Source organism: Salvelinus namaycush, chromosome 36 (genome assembly GCF_016432855.1).
Source record: "Salvelinus namaycush isolate Seneca chromosome 36, SaNama_1.0, whole genome shotgun sequence".
Lineage (NCBI taxonomy): Eukaryota > Metazoa > Chordata > Actinopteri > Salmoniformes > Salmonidae > Salvelinus > Salvelinus namaycush.
Genome location: NC_052342.1, coordinates 6311668 through 6325601, shown reverse-complemented (window position 1 = coordinate 6325601; position 13934 = coordinate 6311668). Strand labels below are relative to the sequence as shown.

The window sequence follows — 13934 nt, the reverse complement described above, 5'->3', positions numbered from 1 at the left end:
AACCGTGCAGTCTCATCGAAGATGCTGTCTGCTTTCTGTGCATAATATAACTTGAACAATACAGCCTACAGCAGGCATTGAATTCTACACCATTGATAAATACATACAGACGTCTTGCAATATATGATGATGTTGAGTTGGGCTGTTTTACAGGCAACAGCATAGATGGATTTAACTACTGACTGTCTGAAAGACATGACACTGCTGAGGCTATTATTTCTTGCAATGCATTGTTTTAGTTGCAGGATTATGCAGTCATTGATTTCACCTCTACTAACATGGCAATTTCAGCAAGGTATTTCAGCCTTTTAATCCCTATACTGTACCCACCCCACAGAGCTCTGCTGACTTTTTTTACAGGTTGAAAAATATTCGAGGTAATAGAATCCTTAATTTTTCAAGGCGCACTGGTGCTCCTAAATAAAAAGTCGAAGTCGCACCGCAAAATATTTAGGCGCATATGAGAGTAAAATGGTCTAACTGTAGCGCCCCTCCCCCCTCGGTCATCCTGGCCTTGAGACTGTGCCCGAGATGGCACTGCCCCACAGATGGTAGTGTCTTCCGGCCTGTCTGCCGGCAAGGCCTGCTTGCCTAATCCTTCACAGCACTGCATCCTAGCACCTCAGAGCGCGACAAAATGCTTATTAACCCGTGCACCGTCGGCCCTCTTGAGGGGAACCTTCCCAGAGAGCGTGTACATAAGGCAGCCATTACATCTATTGTTGTTCCACTGTTGAGGAAAGTGATGTTCTTGCCAATTTTCCTCGCTCCAGTCAAGGTGGTCACATGAACCACTGCCTAGCGGAATATCTACCCAGTTGGGTAGGGCTGGGCCAGCGTTTCCGAGTAGGAGTGCTGATATAGAATCAGTCCCTCCCCCGTTCATTCAATCTTATTCATTGTGAACTAAAAGGTTGAACTTATCCTCTATCGGCACTCTTACTCTGAGACTCGCTATACATATGGCCACTAGTCTAGTATGCAGTGGTGTGTCAAGGAAACTTGTTCTTGTGGAATTTCATTGTACAATCAAAATGTTGTGTTTAGCTTATTCTGTTATCTTCCCAAACGGTAGAGACAGACCATACACGGCTGCTCTCTTCTTTTGGCTAGTAAGAGTCCTTGAAAATGTGTTTTGATGCGACTTCCCTCAATAGTTGAATGACTGTCACAGCTACTGACTGTGTTGCTCCATGTCTGTGGTAGAGTTTCTGCTCTGTAATGAAATGACGTGTCACTCTTGACAAATTGTGTGCTGGCTATGAAATTGTGCTCTAATTATTCGTTTGAATATGAGGGCGCTGTGTTATATTTGCTCAGTTGCGGTTATTTCTGAGGGTCCCACATGTCATAGCGTTGTCATTTGTCTCTGGACCTCATCTGATCTTTGATAGTCTGCTGGATTTAGGCTTGCTACTGTATTAAAACATGCCTTTTCCTCATATAAGACCACATGTCCATTCTGGTGAATTGTGTTTTAAGCTGTTACTTGTCTCCATTAGTTGAATTGAATGCCTTGGTCTAGGTCTAGGTCCTGCTTTATAGCCAGAGGAGCCTATTGAAATCGACATTTTACTTGTCACATGCGGCCCAAAAACAGGTGTAGACCTTACCGTGAACTGTTTACTTATGAGCCCTTAACCAACAATGCAGTTCAAGAAATGGAGTTAAGAAAATATTTACTAAATAACTAGAATAAAAAAATAAGTAACACAATAAAATAACAATGACGAGGCTGTATGTGGGGGTACAGAATAGTCGAGGTAATTTGTACGTGTAGGTAGGGGTGAAGTGACTATGCATAGATAATAAACAGTGGCAGGCTGGATACGGGTCCTGTTGATATAGTGGCGCAGCGGTCTAAGGCACTGCATCTCAGTGCAAAAAAGTGTCACTACAGTCCCTGGTTCGAATCCAGGCTGTATCACATCCGGCCGTGATTGGGAGTCCTATAGGGCGGCGCACAATTTGGCCTGGGTAGGCCGTCATTGTAAATAAGAATTTGTTCTTAACTGACTTGCCTAGTTAAATAAAAAATATAGAGCTCGTGGAAGGAATCAGTGCTACTGGGAATGCATCAACTGTGTAAGGGGCTAATGCAGGGTCAGTGAGATTGAGACCCGGGACCCCAGGCTGACCCTTGTGTAGTATTGACTGTTGTTTTGTGACATTGGCTTTTGTTACATGTGAGTTCATCCTATAGAAGTGTATGGGATTGGTGAAAATCCACTCACCTGTGTTTCAGTCTTTTGTCTCAACAGCAACATACTATTACTGGATCGTAGGTTGTTAGTGCTTGCCATGGGTGTTTTGTAAGTAGCAATAGATTAACTGGTAAGACTGTGATCCTAAAACGATAGAGCATCAATTGCGTCATGAAAGGACAGATCCTAACGGCACCACAAGTCATTATAAATGTATAGACCTAATTAGGCAGTTCTTCAGATTTCTTTAAGGGCTCCCTCCACTCACTACTCTGAATCCACCCACAAGCACCTAACACACTGCGCCACAACTGCCACTGTTCAGTAACTGCAATAGACGAGAAGCATATTACTCTTCCTGAGATGATTTGTCCTTCAAACAACAATTGATCATATTGAAATGTATAACCTACAAATTGAACATCCATAGGCATCTGGTTAATGCTGACTGACTCTGAGTGTCTGAGCTGAGGTTGTCTTTTCAGAAGGGCAGATTGTGATCCCCGTTCAAAAAGCCCCTGGTCCTTTGATCCGCGAGGCACCGCTTTAGCCTGCTCTCTCCCTGTCTCTCGCCGTTTTCATCCAGGCGGGCACGGAGCCCCCGTAGCGTGGAGAGAGAGCTTCATGTTTTCATTTGTCCCACTGGGGCTAGACCGAGAGCCGAGAACATGGTTGAATATGGAGAAAGGGGGGTGAATGGATAAAGGGAAAGAAGAGGATGACAGTGCTGTGTGCGGTCTTTTCTTTTCTCTTGAGCCAGAGTCTGTCCACCCCAGTGTCTGTGGTTACATAATGGCAGTGGAGGCGTTTCTCCCGTCATCCACGACGTGTTCTTTTAACCTAGGAGCGGAAAATATTTTTGGTATCTGATTGTTCTGGCAATTCTCACATAGAAACTTAATTGGTAGGGATGATGTTGGTTGTGTCTAAAAATAAGCAAAATCAAAGGGTCGTTTTGATAATCATATTTTTAGTGTCGTATACATTTTAACGTGAACATTTGTATTTCATAATCTAGACAAACTCCATATTTGAGAGAACACTATATGGAGTTTAATGACACGGAGATGTCATCTGGATTGTGTACGGTTCACAGATCACAGGGTCTAAAATTGTCCTAAAATGTCAAATTTCATCAAACGTGGTTTATAAGACAAATGTAAAAAGCGTCCTTCCACCCAGTGAAGTTTTTATGTGAGAGTTGCCAGAACATTCTGACATACCGAAAATATTTTCTGCTCCCGCTTGCGTGGAATCATCCCTGGGCTACATCCTGTAACTCTCCTTCTATAGAATAGATATGATCGCTGATGCATTGCAATGTTAGCCAATGTTGGTGTCCATCTTAAAGGTTCGTGTCCCTGAACAGATGCAAGGCGACAACATTGCTCGTCGACACCCATTTTCAATATGTTTTCTTGATTAGCCTGGTTTGACTGGCTATGTCTTGGTGTAGACAATGTCCAGTCTCCACGGTAGTTATAGATATTATCACATAATTTGCTTGCGTTTCCTAGATTGATGTTGAACAGAGCTGTTGATTCATCAGGACAGTTATTTTGCTGAGAGCTATGTTACAGGGCCTTTGGCTTTTGCTATGACCTGCAAATGACCCCTAAAACACACTGTCTGGTTTCCCCTTCCACTTCACTGCTAGAATTAAAATATTGGCCACACGAGCCAAAATATCACCTGTCGTGCCTTAATCACTGGCGAGAAGTAATTTAGAGGTGCGTTTTTGATATTGTAACCTAAACCGTGTGAGTAGCCTAGGCCTATAATAGTGGGCATACCAAAACAATTTTGGTGTGTCTTCAAAGACTGACTTCTCTTCTGGGTAATTAATTGATTCGCCTAATTATTTAGACTTCTCTACTTCAGTCATAGGCTACTATCAATGGGCTGTGTGGAAGAGATTGAGGCCCACCATCTCTGTAAGCAAAGGTGCTGGGCTTTGTTCTTTTAACTGAAGTCCCATTTTTGGGGGGGGGGGGGGGACACTTTTCAGTAACACCAGCATCTCTAATAATGTAGCCCTATCATGAGATATGAGGGAACATGCAAACAGAAGTCATCTTATAGTGGTACTGTAGTCTGGCGTAGCCTAGGATGGCTGAGTGAATATTGGCTCACTTGTGCTTGAAATGGCAGACACAGACGGGGTGTGTTGTGCAAGGCTATTAGCTCTCCCCACCAAGCACCTGTAGGCTTTTTGATGGATTGATTTTGCCTGGTGAAAGCCTGTCTGAGTGGTGGTTGACGTCATCTGCCATTAGTGGTGGTGGGTTCCCCTTAGTCATATCAATAAGTGACCGTACCAAGACTCCAACAGAGTCCGGTCTCCACACAGACGCATTAGTGATTTTCATCTGAGCGTGTTAAGAGTAACCGGAGAGGTCAAGTTCAAAGTCATGCTCTGAATTGAAATGCTACAGATTTTTATGATTCATATGACTCAGACTTTTGTCTTTCCCTTTCAGATTACGTGTACTTTGAGAATTCCTCCAGCAACCCCTACCTAATCCGCAGAATAGAAGAGCTCAACAAGGTTGGTACAATAATCTGTCCTTCACATCTACCCTCTGATTCGGAGCGTTTACATAACAACTCGCTGACATTGACAGCCCCATCTTGTAAATGTAAAGCTTATCATATCTGACCTGAGAGCCTGTGTGTTTGTAACTCTGGGGGCGATGATGGTGGTAAAACACACACACCCAGAGAGAGAGATTCACACACACCTCCTAGGTTCTAACCACAATCTTCTTGCCACCACCCCCCTGCCCCCCTCTTCCCGGTGTGTTGTGCTTTCGTTAGCCAGCCAGGACTACTACAGTAGTGACAAGGTGCTGGTGCAAGAGACATTACGTAATGCTGCTGGCTATAGCAGTAGCGTAGTGGCGTATGACACAGGCTTGTTTCCCAGTCAAAGGATTAAGCTCATTTATATAACACTCTTACATTGAAGGGGTTGTGGCGAGCACCACTAGCAGAACTCTGTCCTTCTGAGCACTAATGGAAGAGGAGGAGGAGGGGGGGGGGGGGTGCAATAATAGATATTATTATGACTGAGGCTGCGTCTGAAAATTCCCTTCCCTACGTAGTGCGCTGCTTTTGAAAAGAGCCCTGGCCAAAAGCGGTGCCCTACATGGGGAATAGGGCGCCGTTTCGGACATTACCTTGAGTGTGAATTAGATGAGGAGCCCAACATTGAGGCCTCAGTTTGTCGTTTCTCTCTCCCTCTCTTCAGATCATGGTTAATCCAATGGTAATGATGGAGAGTCTCGCGTCACCCCCTCGTCACTTACAGCCCCAGTTTAAGTTCTAGCATATATTCAATACATTTGATTCAATTCAAAATGGCCGATTTCCATTCATAGATGGGGAAATCGTATCTATGAATGTGGCATGCCGTTCAGAGAATAATATTGTGATTATGGCAATCATTCGAAGTATTGGCCGGTAGTGACTGACCACTCTTGTCACATATGTCTCTCAGACGGCCAATGGGAACGTGGAAGCCAAGGTGGTGTGTCTGTTCCGGAGGCGGGACATCTCGGGCAACCTCAACACTCTGGCCGACAGCAACGCGAGTGAGTACAACAGCCTTTATGTCCGTGTCGTCTCATCGCAGTCCATCAGTGCTCTGCTCCTTCACTGCGCTCAGAAAGAGATCAAGAGGCCTATTACACCACACACACACACACACCACTTGAGAGAGGCAACTCTTAGCTCTATGCCAAACTCTAATGTTGTGCAGTCTATGGACTGTGTGAAGTTATTGGAGAGCATTATTAGAGTAGACGTCTCTTTCGTATAAACCAGTTTATTATCTCCATCCAGAATGAGTACTGTGTTGCGTTCCAATCAGATTGGGATCTCCCTCTGCACTACCAGCAGGCAATTGGCTCTCACTCTAAGCAGAGGGATGCTCTGCCCACGTCCCAAATGGAACCCAATGTAGTTTTCTGCTTTTGACCAGGACCCATAGGGACCTGGTCAAAAGTAGTGCACCACATAGGGACTAGGCTGCCATTTGGGGCGGACCGTCTGTCTCCAGCTGAAGCAGAACGGCGTGTGTAAGAGTGTGCTTACTGCGTAGTGCTGTTCCACTGCAGCTGCCAGTAGGAGTATGATACTAATGTAGGATTCATTCACAATGGAGAAGGGGAATAGTTTTTTTGTGTTGGTTTTCTATCATGAATCGTGCTGTACTTGTGGGTTGTTGTAGGAGTAATAGTGGCTGGCTATTGGTTTGAGTGTCGGTGTTTATCACACACGTTTCCAGTAAAAGGGGGTCGCCCACTAGAGTGCCCTGAGTGGTGCATTTGTGCAGATGCCCAGTGATCAGAGGAAGAGATGCAGAGCGGGGGAAATGGAGGGGGAGAGAGAAGCGGCCGCCGAGGTAGTGTTGTGATGCTAATGATACTCAGATTACCTAGAGCCCTGATCGGCTTCATTTACACACACACATACACACACACACACAGTCCTCTAACATAGTGGGCTGCATGCAGTGGCAGGGCTCCAGACAAGACATTCAGATCCACACCCCAAAATGGATGCATTTACCAGCAATCTGTAATGCATTTTATAATGTTAACTACTACACCTGTCTAGCTGACAAAGTTAATTTGTTTGACTCTGGATGTACATTTTATTCCAAGTTTTACCTGTACAGTGCCTCCAGTTTGGTTTAATGAAAGAGCCTACTTATCGCATGTTACTCTGGATACGAGCTTCTATTTGCTGAATGACTAAAATGTCATCAAAAAAGCATGGGTCCTCTCTGTGGTCGTTTAGCGGCAATAGGAGACAGGAACTCCAGTAGGAGGCAGGGGTGGCTGGGGGTAGCTGGGTAGGTAGGTGATCTCCTGTCCTGCCCCCTCGGCCCTGGAGCCCCTGCTAGCTGATTGGTTATGTCACCGTGGTGTGTTAGCGTTAACTGCCACTGTGTGCTGCGGAGGTATTCTATCTAACCTCCCCTGGGGGGGGGGGGGTCAGTGGAGAAACACAAAGATGGCCCTGAAACTGGCTGCAACCAGTCGAGAGAGAGAGAGAGAGGAAGGCTGAGGATGGGTTGCAAACAAACGGCCACAACTGGGCCGGTGTAGCGACCCTAGTGCCCAGTCTAGCTCCAGCCCTCCTCGCGACCTGGCCTGGTTCACTCTGTTCTGACTCCCCGCTACACACACACACACACACACTGTCGGCTGTTGCGTTATGCTGCGCTACTCTACGTCCCTCTCCTGTGTTTTGGCTCGGGCGCCCGAGAAACGCCTGCGCTCCCGCCTCCCACTCGGCAGCACGAGCCACCGCTTTGGCACTGTCCTGTTACACAAGACCTGGGCTTCTCTCCCAGTCTCTCTCTCTCCCTCCCTCCAACAGTACCCCCCCCTCCTTCTTTATTAAAATCCTTTATTCTCTTCCTCTACCACCAGACCCCCCCAATTGCCTACCCTCCTCTTAGCTTGTCCTCCGGCCCAGGCACGCTGCTCAGAACAAAAGGCCCTTGATGTGTCCCACAGGGCTACGGCACGCAACGGGTTAACTCTGACTTGCCTTGTGTCTTTGTCAAGGAAGAAAGTGTGTGTGTGTGTGGAGGGAGAGAGCGCGTTCACTGCTCTGCTGGAGCTCCACTGCACGTGGGTGTGCCTTGAGTGCCTGTCTTTTTTTCCTTTTTTTATGTATTTTTTTTTTGTTGTGGGGGGGTGTATACATGATGGGGGGGATGGGCGCCTCAGGTTTGACGCACAGGGTTTCCCACTTAGTCTGGCAGGGACTCGCCGGACAAGGGGAGGGAAGGAGGGGTGAAGGGGGGCGGGGGTTGAGGGGTGACAGGAGGGGTTAACAGAAAGAGGTGTGGCCTGAGGTCCTGCCCCCCCCCCCCTACTGACAGGGTTTCCTGTGGCTGAGTGCAGGGGCGGAGTCCGTGGAGATGGAGCGATAGTCCTGCCCAGTTCGTTCTCTCCCCCTCAGTGCTCCATCCACCACCACCTCACACATTACTGACTTACCCGCCTCAAATTAGGAATGTGCAATTTTAGTCGTGTAAAACTAGATATAATACAAAAACAATTTCCATACGGGGAAAAGTAATGTTTCTTTATCTACATGGACAAATCTTTGCCTGCCAGGTCATATAGGCTATATGCAGCCCTTTGTTTACATTGACTGTAAAGCTTCAGTAGGGCTATAGTAGGTCACTAGAATAGACTAGAAGAGTTTGTCCTTCCGAGTAGGGAATTATTTTCATTGTCTGGTATTGGTTACACATAAGTACAGTTACAAGTTAAGGTTCCAGGTCATAGGTTATGATAGACTTGCACAGTAGACTTGCACTTGTCACAGTAGATAAAAGGGCAATGTATATAGTCAGTTTCACTTTGCTGTTTAGTGTGATTTGAATAAAGATACTGCCGGGGGCTCGTCTATTGGTCGTGCTTCCACCCCTGGACCACATTTTCCCATGGAGGCAGCGGCTGGATCCCCTGTTCCGTCACTCACTTTCTGAGCTTTATCCCCCTCGTTCTGTTTCCCCATCTTCATTTCTAACACACATCTGTCATTTAAGACTTGAAAATGTCAAAACCAATACAATGAAAGTACTGCGGGATCGTTCTCCCCGTAGCCACAAGTATCAGTTGGTTATATTGATATGAATTGTGTGATTGAACATACCCCGATCAAGAATATTAGAACCCATCTAACTGGGAAATGTGCTTTGTCGCTAATGTGTCTTTTTGTGTTCTGCGTTTCATAGGAGACTTTGAGGAGGAGTCCAAGCAGCCCACCGTGTCTGAACAGCAGAAACACCAGCTGAAGCACAGAGAGCTTTTCCTCTCTCGGCAGTTTGAGTCTCTACCTGCAACTCACATACGGTAAGATAGAGCGCGTGTGTGTGTCCCCCGAGGCGTAGTCTCACCGCATAGCGGTAGCTGCAGACAAGGGTGCTGCTGTTTAACCCTTTGAACTCTGACGGGATATGGTGTCATGTGACAGGACTGCTATGCACAGTTAACCCTCAACCTAGACCGTTATCCTCTCTGGCCGATTCACAATCATTAAGCCACTGTGTTCAAACTGTCCCTTTTTATAACATGAACTATCACCACTGTTCAGGCTCCTGATTTTAAAATACAGTAAGTGACGGTATTATAACTGTCGAAATCATTTAACTGTGTTGAAAGGATCTTGCCTGTTCTGAAGTTCTTTCCCGGGATCTCCACAGACTTTCTTTTGTTTTCCAATGCCTTATTGGGGATGTAGGCTTGGTATAGCAGCAGGGGTTAGGTGCAGATCAGTTCAGATTAATGGAAGACACTTGCAGAGTGCCGTTTTGACCTCTAGAATACCCCTCACTCTGTCCCTTCTCCTGGCACCTCTCTCCCCTCCCCAGAGGGAAATGTAACGTCACCCTCCTCAACGAAACGGACGTCCTCGCCGGGTACCTGGAGAAAGAGGTGAGCTTCAGTCTCTCTCCAAAGCGTCACTCTTCATCACCAGCAAGTCTGTCTCGCGTGTTACAGTGACTACTGCACTGTCGAGGAATTTATGGCTAAAGAGTTGTGCATGTTCTGCTTAAAGTGGTCTATGTTTTTAGGACTACCTTTTTTGAGTGAGGACCATTGTATAAAAATTTTTTTTTATACAATAAAGCACTGAAATATAACGTCTATTGACTGAGAATGTATCCACTCAATCCATTCCTAACATCTGTTGTTCATCTTTCTGTCCAGGAGTGTTTCTTTTACTCGCTGGTGTTTGACCCGGTTCAGAAGACCCTCCTGGCGGACCAGGGAGAGATCCGCGTAGGCTCCAAGTACCAGGCCGATATCCCTGACAAGCTAGCCGAAGGTGTGTGTGTGTGTGTGGGGGCTGGCTTAACTCTGACCTTTTAGACTGGCCTATCACGTTGCATCCTATTGTGGTGGTCATAGTGCTCTGACTACACACTCTTGGGGTTAAGTTGCACCCCACTTCTTAAAGTGCTGGGTTGAAAGAAGATATTTTATCACGTCTAATTGATGGTGTTGTATGAGTGAGTAGTGAGACGTGGGTTATGTTCAGTAGGGCACGCAGGAAAATGTTTTGGAATGGGGGGAAAAAGGACATTTTGTGTTCCCTTTCAGTCGATCACTTGGTATAACATACTATTGGGGAGTCAACGACCAATCCTATTCACCTGAAGCAAACTGAAATCGCGCCCAAAGGGCCAATGGATGCCGAGCCCGCCCTAAGAAGCCCTGTTTTCCTGGCTATAATACCGGGGCTCGCATCAATTTCCCAAATTCTTTGCTTTTCAGCTCGCCTGAAGGAAGGACGCGTCACGCAATTTACAAACTTTTCAAGCGTACGAAGGCTATGAGATTCTGCCCCGTCATAGGTGTCTGTTAGTTGGGAGAGAGTATTTGACCCCTTAGATGTTGCACGTTTTGTGTCTTGGTATTGGTTTTCATGTTTGATTAAAAACCCACAACTTTCTGCTCTGCTTGTGGAGCCAGTGCTTCCTTGTTTGATTGCCAGTGGTAAAAGTTCAAAAAGGCTAGCCAGCCGAGTTTGAACCTCCGACCGTGCCCTAGGGCATGTTGTTTCACAATGAAAAATAAATATACTCACGAATGCTGTCCTGTTGCTTGGGGTGGAAACACGCTCAGGAGGCCTCGGCTTGGACCAGTTTGTTTGACCATTGTGTCCGGCTGGGTTCAACTTCCTATTGGAAGTCGGGCTGACTTTGTGCGGGAAGGTTGGGTGGTGGGAGTTGATAGGGGTGTCATCCCGAGTGAGGCTCATTCCGGTTTCTCTGGAGAGAATGTTCAAATTCCGGGGATGATATACAATCCCTGATTGGCTCTGGAGTGTGAATCGGATGACATCAATACAGGGGCAGCCTGAAGCCCCGACTTTGGATTCGGTGGGGAGACTGAACCATTGGAGGTGAATGCGACTTTGATGTTTTCTCCCCCGTGACAGAGTTCTTCCAGCAGCGTTGCTTACACCTGTTTCAAAGATTTCACCGATGGGTGGCGAGTTACGCACGGTTGTCAAGAGTGGTGGATATGAAAACAAGCGTGACAAAAAAAGAATCATCGGGACTCTGCACCTTCAGGAGGTAATATATGGGATACTTTGAGCGTGCTCCATCCAGTGGCGGGCATGCACAGTTTCACCATGGGTGATGAGGACGGTGACGAGGGGTTATGGTTTGTGCGCTGTGCGTCCTCCTTTTCGTGGCGTCATTATGTCAGTGTTCCCAGAGGTCATAGCAACTGTTTTAAGAGGATATTTCGTCTCTCTACTTCAAAAGAGGGCTATTCGGGTGGTCCCATTGTCAGAAGTACAGAGTGGTTGTTACAGCCGGTACTTCATAGTTCCCAAGAGCCCTGAAAGTCCCATTCTGGACTTGCGTGTTAAAGCAGTTATTTATTACTCTGTCCTTTTTTTTTTTTATCATGCCCCCCTCCATCCTTGACAAAACAGAACTGGATTCATAAACAGTTTTAGGAGGGCACGTAATAATTATTTTTTTAAGTGGTTTTCCCACGTTGCGCCTCCGTCTCCCAACAGTAAGGCCTGCTCCGCTCATTCTTCCAACAGTTAAGTGCAGTGCCCAGCTGATAATCACATAATTGCTTCGAAACTGATCCTTAACTATGCAAAACTAATTTCACACACGCACAACAACAGATTAAATAAACGAAGTAAAGTATGATGGGGGGGGTGAGTTGATGAGCGAGGGGAAGCAAATGATGCATAGTTATTCATCACCAAATGTGAATGGAGAACAGGGCGGGCCACTCTATTGTATTGCTCCATTCTAATCTTAAAATGGTATGTACCTTATATCAGTCCACCGAATCAAAGAAGTATTATCAGACTACTCTGACCAACTTGGGGTAGGCTACACAGTGAGAGCGTGCGTAGTTAGTTGTACATGCCTAATGGCTTTTAATACCTGGGAAAATATCCACCGGGCAGCAGGTGAGCGAGTCTTGGAGAATGTGGTGATGAGGGTTGTGGAGCCTTAAATTGGCAAAGGGAGAAATGTCACCATGGACAATTTCTTAACTTCACTCTCATTAGCAAACAATTTTACTTGCCAAGAAAACAAGTCTGGTTGGCACCATGAACAAAGTGAGATGGGAGCTCCCTCCCGCTGAATAAAATAAGGCACCTGCACCGCCATTGTGCTACACAATGGTGCTAAATAATGACAACGGGAACACAATAAAGAAAGACTATTATGCACTACAAACAAAGGTGTGTCATGCAAGTAAAAGTTATGCAACTGTTAGGGCATGGGATAACAGCAAAATTAAATCTAACTGATGCCATTGCGTGAAGACGCACACTATGTAAGCATGAGCTGAAGACAATTGAGTGTTTTTGAATGCTGTCATATCGACACTTATATTCATTAAAATGCCATTATTGCTTTTGTGCTGAGTTTCACAATCTATCAAAGCCACTTGGCGCTTATGATATTTTCATCATTTGACCGCACATTTTGGTGGTTGGGGGTATTTTTATATTTTGTCGTTATAAAAAAATCATATTTTACCGTGTTCCAGCACATATCCTTTCTGTTTCATAGTTGTAACAAAGGCACGCCATGAATATAATTGATTGAACTCGAAGTCAGTGCCACTTCATTTTTTTCATTGTCCCCTCTAATCAGGGACTGATTTAGACCTGGGACACCAGGTGTGTGCAATTATCAGGTAGAATAGAAAACCAGCAAGCTCCGGACTTGTAGGGTAATGCAGTATTAAAGCTGATCCACCCCTTGAATTGTTTTTCTTCAAAAAATAAATAGTTGACTACCCCTGGCCTACAGTAACATAATCTAATGAAAATGCTGTTATTATTTGAAATAAATGTATTCTGTTACCCAAGGCCTTCATTAACACAACCAAATACTTATTTTTGCGATAGCATTTATGAAATATATGAATTACACTGTTAGAATGTTGCAGTCAGAATTACTGCTCATTATCTTGAAGGGGGGGTCCATCTAGGCCCAGCGGTTCTGGTGTTCAAAATGCTCACTCTTCGCCGAATATTGCAGTCGGTGCGTCCCAGCGATTGGTTCACTTCCATAGATCTGAAGGACGCATATTTTCATGTGCTATACATTCTCCCTATCGCCTCTCACCTTTTCTATGGTGGTGGAGGAGGCTTTGGCACCGGTGCGGTGCCAGGGGATCAGAGTATTGGCCTATCTGGACGATTGGCTGGTCATAGCGGAGTTGATAGAACAAGTGGAGCTCGGCTGGTTTCCCATATTCAGTCTCTGGGCTTGATAGTGAATCACAAGAAAAGTAGTTTGTCTACGGCTTAACACATTTAGTTTCTGGGTCTCGTTCTGGACTCACTTCTGAATCATGCTCTTTGTTCGCGTTCCGGCTCTGTCTGGCACGCTTTCAGCTGGGGCACTCGTGCTTTTCGCTTGTGCCTATGGTTATTGGGTCGGATTGGCCTCTATGATAGCTGTATCGCCGCTGGTATGTCTGAGGCATCTGTTTCAGGGGTGGGTGGTTGCTACGTGTCTGTCCGCTTCTCGCCATTGTCATGGATTGCTCAAGGTATCCCTGTCGTGCCTAAGGGCGTTGACTCCTTGGCGAGACTGGCGAATGCTGATGCAGGGGGTTCTCATGGGCCGGGTAGTGTCCTCGCAGGGTGATCATGAAAGACTCATCATTACTGGGATGGGGAGCGCTGTGTGTGGGC

At 46.0% G+C, this 13934-nt stretch overlaps 1 protein-coding gene across 2 annotated transcripts in view; it reads left to right on the top strand.

Annotated features, from left to right (window-relative positions):
- LOC120030379 (metastasis-associated protein MTA2-like) overlaps positions 1-13934 on the top strand; it is a 31940-nt gene that overhangs the window by 1443 nt on the left and 16563 nt on the right. For both annotated transcript variants that reach the window (XM_038975766.1, XM_038975767.1), the window contains exons 2-6: positions 4685-4752; positions 5704-5797; positions 8968-9085; positions 9604-9667; positions 9944-10061. In XM_038975766.1, coding sequence (XP_038831694.1) covers positions 4685-4752; positions 5704-5797; positions 8968-9085; positions 9604-9667; positions 9944-10061 — 462 coding nt within the window. The remainder of the gene's footprint in view (positions 1-4684; positions 4753-5703; positions 5798-8967; positions 9086-9603; positions 9668-9943; positions 10062-13934) is intronic.